Here is a 14888-nt window from a genome sequence, read left to right on the forward strand (position 1 = left end):
ACATAAATCACTATAATCTCATTCACAGTCACTTCCCAAAATACTCTTGAAAAGCTTGTCCTTTAGCAGGGTCTGTGCTGTTAGTGATTTGATGTTCCCATCAGAGGAGCTCAGAGTGTGTGTGGGTGATCTGAGTGATTGACACAAGTGGCCATCAAGCCTGTGACTAATGCTTATTCAATATAGCAATCACCTCCACTCCCACACACGCCGTCTTCCCACCTCTGAGGTTTAACATAGCACAGAGTTTATCTTAATATATTATATGAATTAAAGGTATAGTTCGTCCAAAAATTCAAATTGTCATCATTTACTCAGTCATGTCATTACAAACCTGTATGACTTTCTTTAATGCTCACCAGCACTGGGTCAGTTGAATGCCTAAAGCATTGGAGGCTGGGACAGAGATTGTTGTGATATTTGCTCTCAAGGAAAGTGAATTCAGCAGAACGCATGAGAACACGGCGCTATGAAGTAATAAAACACTGGTAGCGCATCTAATCAGTGTGGCCCATATGGCATGAGACTGCCAAGATCCTCTGTGAATCAGCCTCTCTGCAAGGGTTTCAGCCGTACAGCTCAGCTGGACTATCGACAGCTGATGAAGATTGCGCTGGGACGACGGTGGCACGCTGTTCTTTTATTGATCGTGATGTGGGGTTTTATAAAGCTGCATGTGATTAAAGATGAGATGAGTTTAAAGCCAGTGCTGCATGGCTTGAATCTGTAATGAGAGCTGTCAAGACTCATGATTTTCCAAGGCATCCAAGCGAATTTTACAAGTCACTAACCTTGTGTTTTGTTTTTTCTCTTTTTCCAGTCGAAACCCCTCATTCCCCTGCAGAAAGAGGAGGATCCAGAGACACACAAGACCGTACTGACTAACTACATGTTCCCTCAACAGACCAGAAGCGAGGACTGTGAGTATCTAGTCATGCATCACATATATAATATCCAGGTGCAATTCACTGTTTTAAATTCCAGTTATTGTGTGTGTGATGCTAATTAATAGTGTTGTGTGATCTAACAGACACCTGGTAGCACGACATAGTTTAGAAACCGCAATACACTCCAGCAAGATAGTCTTTTTATTCAAATCCACATCCCTGTATCTATAGATCAAGTATTACAATGGGAATTTATCATATTAGACAGTTTTACCGTGCTGACGGTCATAACCGGAAGAGGCGCGCTGAACAGAGAATGATTGACAGGAGGGAAGTTTCTGTGAACTTTAATTTAACTTCAATGTAAATATTCTTCTGTTCCTCGTATTAAGCTATGGAATGACTTTAGATGACTTTGAAGCAGCAAATCATATGCTTTCTGAAGGATCATGTGACACTGATATATATATATTTCTGATTATTTAATTATCACGACTGCATGTGACAGCCTGTCTGAGTTTTGTCGAATTAAAATGTTTTAAGCAATTTTTTATTTTATTTTAATGTTGATAATTTTGGCCAACCGCTCCAAAAATAAAAACAAAAGTATCTCAAAATATTTAATTTTAAGTTTGATCATTTCTATTCATACAGTATAAATACCAGGTATCTCTAGGTCTTTTTGAGTACATACAACCACAATCATGAGGAAGACCGCTGACTCAACAGTTTTCCAGAAGACGATCATTAGCCGTTTTTCCACCGTCAGGCCGAATGGTTCTTAGAATGGTACGGGACGGTTCCAGTTGTGTTCCCACTTGAGCGCCTGGTACGGCACGGCATGTTCTCGGCACGGTTGGCTAACCAAATGCAGTGGTTACCCAATGAAGTGACCAATGAAGTGACAATGCAACTCAGGATTGAGAGCAGCTATTGACACCCTCCACAAGGAGTGTAAGCCACAGAAGGTCATCGCTGAAAGGGCTGTGTCGAAGCATATTCATGGAAAGTCGACTGGAAGGAAGTGTGGTAGGAAAAGTTGCACAAGCAACAGGGATGACCACAGCCTTGAGAAGATTGTCAAGCAAAGCCGATTCAAGATCTTGGGAGAGCTTCACAAGGAGTGGACTGAAGCTGAATAGTTCCCACAGTCAGTGATGATTTGGTGTGCCACGTCATCTGCTGCCGTTTATCAAGTCCAAATTCAGCGCAGCCGACTATCAGGAGGTTCTAGAGAACTTCATGCTTCCGTCTGCCGACAAGCTTTATGGAGATGCCGATTTCCTTTTCCAGCAGGATTTAGCACCTGCCCTCAGTGCCAAAACTACTGCTAACTGGTTTGCTCGCTATGATATTACTGTGCTTGATTGGCCAGCCAACTCCCCTGACCTGAACCCCGTAGAGAATAAATGGGGTCTTGTCAAGAGAGATCAACAATACAGACGAGCTGAAGGCTGCCATCACAGCAACCTGGGCTTCAGTAACGCCTCAGCAGTGCGCATTGATGCCTTCGTGCTAAAGGAGCCCGACCAAGTATTGAGTGCATAAATAAACCTTTTTTTTTTTCAGGATTTTTTTTTAAATGATTTTAGGACATTTTGAGATACTGGATTTTTTCATGAGAAATTGGATACTCATTTTCATGAGCTGTTAGCCATAATCATCTAAACTAAAACAAAAGGTTTGAAATATTTTACATGTAATGAAACTAGAATATATTAGAGTTGCTCTTTTTTAATTAAATTACGAAAAAAATACTTTTCCACGACATTCACATTTTTTGAGACGCGCCTGTACATCCCAAACTTTTGAATCGTATTACAATTTAAAATAACTTTCCTGTTTGAATAGATTTTAAAATGTAATTTTTTCCTGTGATCAAAGCTTTTCAGCATCATTACTCCAGTCTTCAGTGTCGCATGATCCTTCAGAAATCATTCTGATGACTGGGGGGGAAAAATCTTACTGACTCCAAATGTTTAAACTGTAGTGTGTATATATACACACAATATAACCAGGGTTTGAAGTTAATACCAGCCAGTTGTGGGTGAAAATCAACAGTGGCGAGTAATGCAAATCAGCTCACTAGCCAGTTTGACATGGTGGATTATGGTTCATAAATGATGTCCTGTCACTTTGCATGCCATGGCTATCAGAGCCCCTCCCCAAAGAGGAGCCTCCAACATTAACAAAGCGTAAGGGCCGCACACCGAGAGAAGCGTGTGCTATGGCAAGTCTTTAAAATTCGATTGTTTGGTATGAGTGTACTGCAGTAACATCTCACTTTGTTCATTCGTGAAGTGAACGTTTGTGTGAATACGCCATCGATTCACTATTTTGGACTGCCGCCATGAACTTGTCAATGCAAGTACAGAATAACATGTACAATGTGCGATACCTGAGATGTCCTAGACGTCGTGTGACCGGTTAGCGCTCCGCCAGAGCTCTGGGAGACAAGAGGCCGCTGTTATAACCCCTTTTACAAACATCAAGCATTAATTTTAGAGTGAGCTATAGAAGTTCTGAATGGACGGGAACTTCAAAGTCTAGAAGCCAAATGCAGGTATGAGCAGACATTTGATGCTCAGTCAGGCCTGTGAAGTCTTTTATATAGTTTTAGAGACCTGACTGAGCATCAAATGTCTGCTGCTACCTGCGGCCAGAACTTGCTCATGTCACGGTTTTCCCTCCCTGAGACTCAGGATTCCAGAGGGAAGAGATTAATGAGTCTTAACCTGTTTCCTAGCAACCCCACTCCAAACTCCTCCGAACGCGAACGCACTGGCTCTGCAGCTCTCCGGGGTCCGCGTCAGTTTGTTAGCATGATTGAGCTTTAGAAGCGGCCTGAAGTCTGCGTGCCTACATGACAGTGCTCTCCTGAACCCAGATGTCTTGTTAAATGTGCACACAACACAAATGAGAGTTGATGTGTGTGAACTGAGTCTGTGCCACCCACCAAGCTCAGGCTGTTTAATTCAGGTTTTTGCTGTTTGTTAATCCACATAGCAGAGAGACACTGCATTAGTCCATTTGAATGATTTGGTCTAGCCGAATCAGAAATAACTGGACTATCAGGAACAAACTGAATCACTGACACGAATCAAAACAAACTCAATACAGGATTTGCTTCGAGATTCTTGAGCTTTCCATCCTCCACCGATGGCATGTTTTGATTGTTTGTTAATGGTTTCTTGGCTTCTCTTTCACAGATGTGCCCAACTCGGACAGCGAGAGCTTTAACCCGTCTCTATGGGAGGAGCAGCGCAAGCAGCGAGCGCAAGTGGCCTTCGAGTGTGACGAGGACAAGGATGAGCGAGAGACGCCCCCGCGGGTCAGTTCCCACCGCCCGCTTCTGTCGGTCTTCTGTTCCCTTTGTGCATGTCTCGCCCTTCTCTCTCGCTTCACATCACACATCTAAACCCCTTGTTATTCTGTTCTGTCCTAACCAGGCACACTTAAATCACTTTTCTGCTTTCACAGTGAGCTAAATGCTGCTGCAAGCCTCAAAATCCCAGCCAATCGGAGCATGTTTGATGTTTAATATACAGCTATGTTGAGTGGGATTTTGGACCAGAGTGGGTGGAGCTACTCGGCACATTTTGACAAAAAAAAGAAAAGAAAAAGAAGACAATTGATTCTCAAAATGTCCTGTTACAACCTGCTTGCAGTCAGAGCTGAAACTGAAACCTAAATAGAATAAAATTTACAAATGCACATAAAAAGTACTAAAACTTAAACCATTTATTGAAATAAAGCTGAAATAAAATAGAAATATTAGAAATATTCGCCTAACCCTTAGCAACTAACTGAAATAAATTGAAATAATATAAATTCAAATACTGTATAATTGAAAAAAAACTAAATTAAATATTTAAAAAATAATATTAAAAATGTCGAAAGTACATAGTAAATTCAAAATATGAATTAATACTATAATAGTACATAAATAATTCTAAAAACTGATGAACTGGATCAACTGATTCACTGAAAAAAAGTTAAATCCAAATAATTATTAATTCACAAAATTACTCTGAACTAAATAACAAATATTGAAATGAAAGATCTTAGATAATTTTTGTTATAATGATGTGAGTTGATGTCAGTTGTGTAAGGGATAATGTAGAGCGAGGCGGTTGTTATAGCGAATAACAACCCAGACAGGCTGATCGGGACCCCGACGCAAAGCGGAGCTTGAATCAGCCTGAAGGGGTTGTTATTCACTATAACAACCGCCTCGCTATAAATTATCCCGCTTATTACATGGCTACCTACAAAATAAATAAATAATTTGACACAAATTATTGATTTAAAAAGGAGTTTATTGATTTAAAAATGATTGTATTGCTTCCGCTAAAGAAAATAGTCCATTCCGCGTCCATAGCAACTCTGTTTATTTCATGGCAACGGTGTGTTATACTTCGCAGCGGTTATCAAGAAATAACACACCGCATTCTACACTGGAATTCAACCAAGCCATGTAATAATTTTTTATAACTACTATTTATTTGTACTACATTGAACTTGCCATGAAATAGCTATAGATGCTGGAATGGCAATAACAACAAACAAATAAACAAACCAGCAGATTCTTCGGCATCTCCTCTTTTGTGTGCCACAGAAGGAAGTCAGTCGTGCAGGTTTGAAACGTCATGGGAATGAGTAAATAGTGACAGAATTGTCATTTTTGGGCTGATTATTTCTTGATGTTTTGGCAGCTGGAGGTAAAACGGTTTTAGTGGAACAGCCTCACCTGGTTTTGTCAGCATGTCACAGCCTGCGCTTCACTGCATTGCAGTGGAAACTCATTAAAACTCTAACCCTGACATGACTCCTGTCAGAAAGTGAAATGGAAGTCTTCACTGTCTCAGGGCCCTCGAGCGTACAACGTCAACCTTATTTTTCCCTTCCACCCCTCATCTCGCTGATATTACACACTCTGTATCTGGTTCCCTCCCTCTCGCGCCCGGTCTTGCACCCCTGATGACTCAATATGCCTGTCTGGCTTATACGCTGTGCCAGGAACACATGCAGGCTCCCAAGCTGTCTAACGTAGCTTCACTATCAGCTCTCAGAGCGCCAGTGTGACCCTGAAAGTGTTGTAAAAAGCTCACCAACACCTCCTCCAATAAAATGGTATCAGTGGTTTGGCCACGGGTTCAGTGACACCTATAAGAACCGACCTGGGTTTTCTCTTTCAATGACGTAACTTCCTATGTAGCTACATAACGTGCCCACAGACTATTTTATTTGTCTAAAAATAACAAATGTTTAATATAAAGCATTATTATATATTTTTATACCATGGTCTGGGTGAATACTCGATTCTGATTGGCTGCAGGGTGTCCATTAAAAAGTGATAGAGGACACCTAGTAAAGGAGTTCTGGTGACTGTTTACCGTTCGAAATTAATAAGTAAATGCGCTGGCTACATCAGCTGTGAGTAACCATAGCAACAGGCAGTCAAAGTATCCGTTTACAATTTATTGTATCAAAACAACTCCGCTGAGCTGACTATAATTATCTCCGGTTGCTAAATAAACCGTCAGGCGCAACCAGGGAAACCAAGTTATTGTTTATAAAAACTTTAGATTTCGATTGTAAAACTAATTAAAATATAAACTAATGTTTTAAAAATGTGTTATTTGGCAAGTGACCATGGTATAAGCGGGTTAATACCCTTCGAGGTGTCCATTGTCAGGTATTAATGGACTTCGGCGGAGGCCTCCGCTGCGCGTCGGACGGTTCACGCCTCGCCGTCGTCCATTAATACCTGACAATGGACACCTCGTCGGGCATTAACCCTTACATATATAATATGAATTTAAATATAGTACATCAGATTATTATATAATAAATCTGATTTTAGATCCTAACTAATCTTTTTTTATTATTTTTTTTATCATTTATTACAGTTCCTATGAAGTTCTCTCTGATAGATTCCTCGAGTTACTTAGCTGTGTCTTTGTCTTTATAGGAGGGCAATCTGAAGCGCTACCCGACACCGTACCCTGATGAATTGAAGAACATGGTGAAAACGGCTCAGTCCGTGGCTCACAGACTCAAAGAGGACGAGTCCGGCGACGAGGCGAGGAAAGAGACCAGGGGCAGCGACAGGAACCATATCGGAGTGCAGGACGTTGGAGTGAAGGTTGGATTTTGAAAACACTACCAGTTGCATGTCCTATTGTGGGATGGGTCAACGTAATTATTAAATTGAAAGTGAATCTTGGTGCAGATGTTGGAATAACCCTGAATTCCCTGTGTGTCAGGTGATTGAAAGTCCCTGCACTAATGGCAAAGCTGTTGAAATGGAGCCTGAAACAATGATGAACAGTCATCACAGTTACGAACCAATAGATTCAATAGACTACCACAGCGTTGAAAGGATCCCTCTCAAGACTTCAGACAACATGAGAGCCATGGTGAACCATGATGACACCCTTGAGGTACTATATCGAAGTGTCAGAAATGTTAAATGTTATGAATATGGTTATTGAAGCAAATTATTTATTTATTTTAAATCATTGACTCATTCTTGTGTAGTTTCACACCTCTATGATGGTGAGTGAATCTGTACCAGGCTGTTAAATATTAAAAGTAACATAAAAGTAGTTAATGCGACTCATGCACTGTGGAAAACTGGCCAAAAATGATTGAAGTCTTCACTTGTGCTGTTGCCATTCAATTTAGGTTAGCATTACAATCAGGACATTCATATGTGTATATATGGACTACTTTTATGATACTTGTATAGCGTATTTTTTTAATAGTTTATTTTTTTTTCTTCAAACTATATGAGGTAAATCTAGTACTAAATCAAGGAGTTAATTATTGTTATTTTGAGAATAGATATTGACCAGGTTGTATATCCAAGATGTCGAATTGGTCACTCAAGATTTGTCTAAAAATATAGTGTAAAACATATTTTAATAGAAAGTCCATTTTTAAATGATATTAGACAATGTTTTTATTCAGAAAATATATTAATGGACATTTTTAAAAAGGTTTCTCCTGGAATAATGTTAGAATTTTTATCATACACTAAATTGAAAGATATATATATATATATATATATATATAATTCTATATAATTGTTATTATTACTATTGTTGTTAATGTTATACATGTACGTTTTTGTATATTGCTTATTTTTAATACAAAATTTAATTATTGTAAACAATGTATTGAAATGATATTGTAATCATAATAACTTTTTAAGAATTGAAATACTGTTGACTTTGACATGAATATAGCCATTGCTGCTAATAAGGAATTAAATCATAAATAAATAAATAAATATAAATAAATATATATATATATATATATATATATATATATATATATATATATATATATATATATATATGTATATATATATATATATATATATGTATATATATATATATATATATATATATATATATATATGTATATATATATGTTTCCATTCATGTTCATTATGTACTATAGAAACAATTTTCCTTTTGTGGTCCACGGAAGAAAGTTACATGGATTTGATATGGCATTAGGATGAGTAAAAGATGACTAATTTATTTTTTGGATTAACAAGTCCTTTAAAATTTGAAAAAAGTGTAGTGATGGTGATATAATAGATCAGCAATATGGCATGTGAGGAAAAAACTGCAAAATATGTCTATATCACTGTATGTTACATGCACGTTCACACATTAGCCATGGTCACATATCCACGTGTCCTGCTGAGACCTTCACATCTTTCAAGAATCAGCTGAAGACGCACCTCTCCCACAAGCACTTAACTATCCCACACCTTTAAACCACTTCACACACACGCGCACATTTCTCCTCTGCATTTCTCCTCTTTAGCTTGTTTCTGGTTGAAACTGAATCTGGTTGTCAAATAAACCTGGCAGTGTATACTGCGAATATTGTTGGCTCCTTGACGAATTGCTTTTGTTCCTCTTTTGTAAGTCGCTTTGGATAAAAGCGCATGTTAAATCCATAAACATAAATGTAAATTATTCTCTTACTATGAGTGATACATTAGCTCATTGTATTATGTGAGATTTGTCAATACATCCTTTATCATAGGGATCATTTAAACAAATGAATATGAAAATTACATCAGTTTATCACTATAGAAGCAGGAAGTTGGAGTATAAATTTGAATTTAAGCATTTGGTGTGATGTGGTTGTGGTCAGGACTCAGAGGAGCTGTCATCCGAGGAGGAGGAAATGAAGATAGCCGAAATGAGACCTCCACTCATCGAAATCTCCATTAACCAGCCCAAAGTAGTGGCCCTCAGCAAGGACAAAAAAGGTAAAGAAATACTTACTCTCGCACTTTCCTTAATATCAATGAATGATTCTCCCGTTAACGTGGGTAATTGTTCCTCAAAATAAAGTGTGTCATTGAACTCACAAATGCAAATTATGTTTTTTGTGTCTGGTGATGTAGATGATGGGAAGGATGCTGACTCTTTGCTGGATGAGACGGTGGCCAACAGTAACCAGAACAACAGCAACTGCTCTTCTCCCTCACGCATGTCTGATTCAGTGTCCTTGACTACAGACAGCAGTCAAGACAACTCCCTCTGCACCCCAGAGAGGGAGTCAAAGATGCCTCTCATCCCCAAGAACAGGTACGAACACACACTGAATACACCCCGAGTCAAAAACATGATGATGAACCTCAGCGTTTAACTAAATATTTCTCAATGGAAAATTACTACAATGTAATACTGCAGCTTCTACAAAGGGTCTCAAGTCACCAGATAGTTTAAAAAAAAAATATATATATATATATATGATCTGGTCATTTACGTGAACTGTCCAAACAAACCGATTCAACCCAAGTTTAAATCTGAGCTGTGTCATTAGTTATTTCTAGGGCTGTCAATCGATTAAAATTTTTCGATTTTCGATTAATCGCGATTAATCGCATGATTGTCATGAGTTAACTCGCAATTAATCGCATTTAATCACACATTTTTTTATTTGTTCTAAATGTACCTTAAATTAATACTTTTCAAGTTTGTAATACTCTAATCAACATGGGCATGGATAAATATAGATGCTTTATGCAAATGTATGTTTATTTTTGAAACCATAGTCATCATAGAGCATGAAGACGAGACATGTTTCAAAGGTCATAGATGTTTTTCAAAGAACTTGTTCATGTCTATTAGACCAGTGGTTCTCAATTCCAGTCCTCGGGACCCCTTGCTCTGCACATTTTGTATGTCTCTCTTATCTGACACACTCAGTTCAGTTCATGGAGTCTCTCCTAATGAGCTGATGATCTGGTTCAGGTGTGTTAAATAAGGGAGACATACAAAATGTGCAGAGCAGTGGGTCCCGAGGACTGGAATTGAGAACCACTGTATTAGACACATGTAGAAAGAACAAAGAAATGCCAGGTTCCCATTAGTTCTCCTTCTTTGCACTGAGTAATTTACTAACACAAACATGTTTAGATTTTTGCATGACAGGGCAGCTCTTCTGAAAATGCTCAATGTACATTTATTATTTACTATTACATTGTAGTTTGTCTCTCTCTGTGCCCATTTTGATGAAGCTAAATTCTCAATAAAACTGTTTTCATTGGTATATTTTACTGTTTCTGTTGTCAAACAACGGAATGAATTTGAAATGGTGACTGAAATGCGACCCAATAAACATAACCAGCTCTCCCTTCCAAGATGTTAAGTTAATCTGCACAAAAATTCTGATAATCGAGCCGTTGTCTGGTGAAATCAAATACACATAAGATAAAGACAATATCTGTGCTCTGATTTCGGCTATACTTGTAAAATTAGAGAAGCAACATAATATATGTGTTTAACTGAATTAAAGCGCTGCTCCTCAGAGAGAGAGCGAGACAGAGAGAGCGAGACAGAGAGAGCGAGACAGAGAGAGCGAGACAGAGAGAGCGAGACAGAGAGAGCGAGACAGAGAGAGCGAGACAGAGAGAGCGAGACAGAGAGAGCGAGACAGAGAGAGCGAGACAGAGAGAGCGAGACAGAGAGAGCGAGACAGAGAGAGCGAGACAGAGAGAGCGAGAGGGGCGCGCATGCTGAGAGAGCAGTACCGGCTGAAGTACCGGTAGATTCTCAGAAACTAAATAAGGTTTAGCGCTTTTTTGAAGGGAAAAAAATCGCTAAAGGGGTCTGCAATGTCGCTAAGTTGGCAACACTGTTTATCTCCATTTCTCCAACTAGGTGTTGGGCCACGGGTCAAACAGAAAATACGCGCTGCGTTAATCGCCCGTTAAAAAAATTAGTGCCGTTAATATGATTTTACGTTAACGCGTTATTAACGCGCTAACTTTGACAGCCCTAGTTATTTCCATTATTAACTAAAGTTGAAAAGGGGTCAAAAACATTGTTTATCATTAGAAAGATATATGAAATGAAGGCAGAAATAATAGTGTGTTGACTGCCTAGACTTGCTTTGGTTTGGTTAGTTGAGAACTGTATTATATTATAAATTATATTATATTTATAGAACGCTAGACTAGATCAATGTCAGTAAAGTATGTGGAGAAAATAATCACAATATATGTTGCTACTTAGAAGGCAGATGCCCATGTAGTAGTAGACAGAAAGGCAGCTCACTAGGTTTGGGAACAGAGCTAGAGTCTTTCTCTAACTTGATTTGATTTCCTCAAACGCAGACAAGAGGATGAAAACCTCAACCAGCTGAAGCAGATGACCCCTTTACTCCAGAACTGTAACGGCTCCGAGACGTCCTTACAGACCATCCTGAAGAACCAGCAGAGCTATGAAAGCAAGTCAGACCAGATGGCCGACTACAGTCTCTCCATGGAGGAGAGGCTTGCCCTCATTGAAAAGGGCATCAACAACGGTGTGACAGAGCAGTACAGCAAGTGGGATCAGATCAACATGAACGTGGCCAAACTCCCACCTGACAACATGGTGTCGTATGAGGACCTGGAAAGAACCAAGAGTCCCTCAGCCAAGGAGTCCATGTCAAGCAACAACAATGCCATGCTGTCACTCGAGAACCTTGAGAACGGCAATCGGCTTCAGAAAACCCATTCTGGGGAGAGTTTCAATGGCCGAACGGATCAAATTCCCTTGCGCTACGAGTCTACGAGGACCGCCTCGACAGGTGTAACGGCGTTGAGTGATATGAGTCTTTCTCGTAGCACAGAGGAGCTGTCACCAGAGAAGAAATGTCCACCGGGCCCAGTGGTGAAATCTCAAAGCATCGCAAACATGGAGGCTGGAGGGATGAAGCTGTTCTCCTTCGAGGGAGAAATCCCACCATACGAAGTGGCATGTGCAACCAGAACATCTGTACCCGCCGCTCAGGGCCAGAGCATCGTCCGCTCCAAATCTGCGTCCTTACTCAATGATCAAACTTTGCAGATCTACCCTGGATCCTCAGCATCATCCTCCGACTTGCTGTCGAGCTCCAAACCTCCGGTTAGCAGCGCCCGCTACCCAACAGGCCCCCCACCCCAGTACAACGTCCAGTACGCCAGCAGCACAGTCCCCAAAGACAACCTGTGGAGCCAGCGTACCCCCGTACCTCCCGAGCAGACCTACTTACCGCCACAGCACTCCCTTGCCAACACCAACTACTCAAACCGCAACAACGCCCCTCCGTACCCCCAGCCCCAACAGCGCGGCCCGCCCAAGACCCCGGACATGTGGGCCAAGGAAAGGATGCTGCCCTCTGTTGGCCAGCGAGGCACCTTGCAGAGACAAGGCAGCGCATCCTCTAGCACCTCCATGTGCATGTCGGACCCGCGTCGCATGCCAGGATTGGAAGGAGAGTACATGACGTATCGGGACATTCACACGGCGGGCCGTGGGCCCCTGCAGATGAGCCAGGCTCTCCACAGACCCTTGTCAGCCCGCACCTACAGCATCGACGGACCCAACGCTCCCCGGCCACAGAGCGCCCGGCCCCCACCGCACGAGCTTCCAGAGAGGACCATGTCCGTCAGCGACTTCAACTACCAGCATGGCAGCCCCAGCAAGAGGCCCAGCATGAGGGTGAAGTCCGAGCACTCGCTGCTGGACGGGCCGGTCGGAGGAGGTGGCAGGGTCCCAGCTGACTGGAGGGATCAGGTCATGAGACACATCGAGGCCAAGAAGATGGAGAAGGTATGCTTGTAAAGGCAAACATAGCTGTTGCTAATACTTTAAGAATTAATGGCTTGTTCAAAGCCATAAGCTTCCTCCGTTACCATTTATACTCCAGACATGAATGATACTTCAGATTGTGTGGTTTGTTGAGGAGAAGTGTGCTGCTACTTTTGTAATCGATTGGACTTGAAAGTTCTGTCTAGTGCAATTCCAGTCCCAGAGGGCCACTGTCCTGAAGAGTTTAGCTCCATGCCTAATCAAACACAATAATGAGTGTACATCCAATGTACGCTTAACGGCCGTTCGAGTTCACTCACTTGTTTTCATTCACTCCTTCAAGTGAACCGTATTAGTGGACTAATGTAGGGAATAGTGAATGAGGGTTTAGGGGGCGATTTTGGATTCAGCCTATGTCTTCAGTTGTGTTTGAATACTCCAAGCAGGTGTGCTTGATTTGGGATGGAGCTAAACTCTGTTGGTTAGTGGCCCTCCAGGACCAGAGTTACCCATCCCTTGCAATCAAAAATTAGACATACATTGTGTAAAGCACCCAGGTTGTATCTAGGGTTCAGAATATCATAGTGCAGCGTTAGCCATCCTGCAGAGTTTAACTCTAACCCTAATCAAACACACCTGAACCAACTAATCAAGGTGTTTAGGATTGCTAGAAAATAGCGAGCAGGGTCGGAGCTGAAATTTGCTATAAGGTAGCCCTCCAGGAGCAGGGATTGCTAGCTCATTGTGTTGGCAACAACATAGCTATGTGCATCTGAAATCGCAGAGGTCCCACATTTGATAAGGAATGAACTTCACTGTCGTTCATAAATCCTCTCCCAGTGGCCTCATGAAATAGTAAAGTCACTTAGTAATACTATGAATCAATCTGTTTTTTCGCCTATTTAGTAGCGAAGTACTCATACTTAGACACATAGTCAGACCACCTTAGCAATCATATAGCAACACCCTGGCATCATAGCAGCAAGTTTTGCATGGGCACTCACAATTTAGTTTCTGAACCTCAAGTCTGAATTTCCACGCTCCATCATTCTTCAGCATTAACTGCATGCATATGCTATTGTTTATATTCTCTCTTAAAAATGCTCATTACCCAGTATTTCTCTGCATGTTTGTGTATTGACATTAACACTTATACCTACTCTAACCCATGCATGTTTCAAAGTGTACTCATGGTCAATGCATGCTCATTAAATGCATGTGTGTTTGTGTGCATGTCATCATGTGTTCAGAGCACTCTATCTCGGTCTTTGGCCACTCTCACTGGCAGTCAGAGCTCTCTGGCCTGTAGCGCTGTAGACCGGTGGCAGATTGGAGCTCATGGGCCCAGCGTAAGTACCGCCTCACTGAGACCTCACCCAAAGGGTCATTCTCTCCACTTGCTGTGTAACTTGTGTTCCCAACTAATTTAGAGGCATTTATCACCTTGCAATATCTGCACACACTTAAGCTGAATATCTTGACTGTTTCCCAACCACCTTGCTGAAGCACATGAAAAAGTACTCAGTTTCGAACTCTTTCTAATCAAACACAACTTCAAATCATCAGCTTGTTAGTTGAGACTGGAAGACCTGAAATAAATGGGTCAGATAAGGGAGGCTTCTGGGAAGGTTTGGAAAGTCAATTAAAATGTTAATGACATTTTAATTGTTGTTCCGAACCTGTATTACTAACTTTCTTCCATGAAATACAAAAGAAGAATGTCCAATCTGCTGTTTTCCATACAATTCTGCAAATTTCTTGGGGGGAATTGGCTTTTGAGTAGCCAACAAACGTCTCTAAGCAGCCAGCATTGGTGAGAATGCCCCTTATGGAGCTTAAGACCCCAACCCCAAGTTCACCTTTCTCAGCTTATATCCAGTGTCGGCTGGTTTGCACAATTGCTCAG

General features: G+C 41.0%; 1 protein-coding gene across 2 annotated transcripts in view; it reads left to right on the forward strand.

Moving 5' to 3' along the window:
• erbin (erbb2 interacting protein) overlaps positions 1-14888 on the forward strand; it is a 71078-nt gene that overhangs the window by 50221 nt on the left and 5969 nt on the right. The window contains exons 14-21 of one of the 2 annotated variants that reach the window (XM_084103987.1): positions 821-920; positions 4097-4218; positions 6862-7035; positions 7157-7333; positions 9069-9186; positions 9325-9508; positions 11542-13003; positions 14233-14331. In XM_084103987.1, the coding sequence (XP_083960113.1) occupies positions 821-920; positions 4097-4218; positions 6862-7035; positions 7157-7333; positions 9069-9186; positions 9325-9508; positions 11542-13003; positions 14233-14331 (2436 nt within the window). The remainder of the gene's footprint in view (positions 1-820; positions 921-4096; positions 4219-6861; positions 7036-7156; positions 7334-9068; positions 9187-9324; positions 9509-11541; positions 13004-14232; positions 14332-14888) is intronic. The other variant, XM_084103988.1, reaches the window with a different exon arrangement.

The sequence above is a fragment of the Abramis brama genome, assembly GCF_963993115.1.
Source record: "Abramis brama genome assembly, chromosome: 25".
In the NCBI taxonomy this organism is placed as follows: Eukaryota; Metazoa; Chordata; class Actinopteri; order Cypriniformes; family Leuciscidae; genus Abramis; species Abramis brama.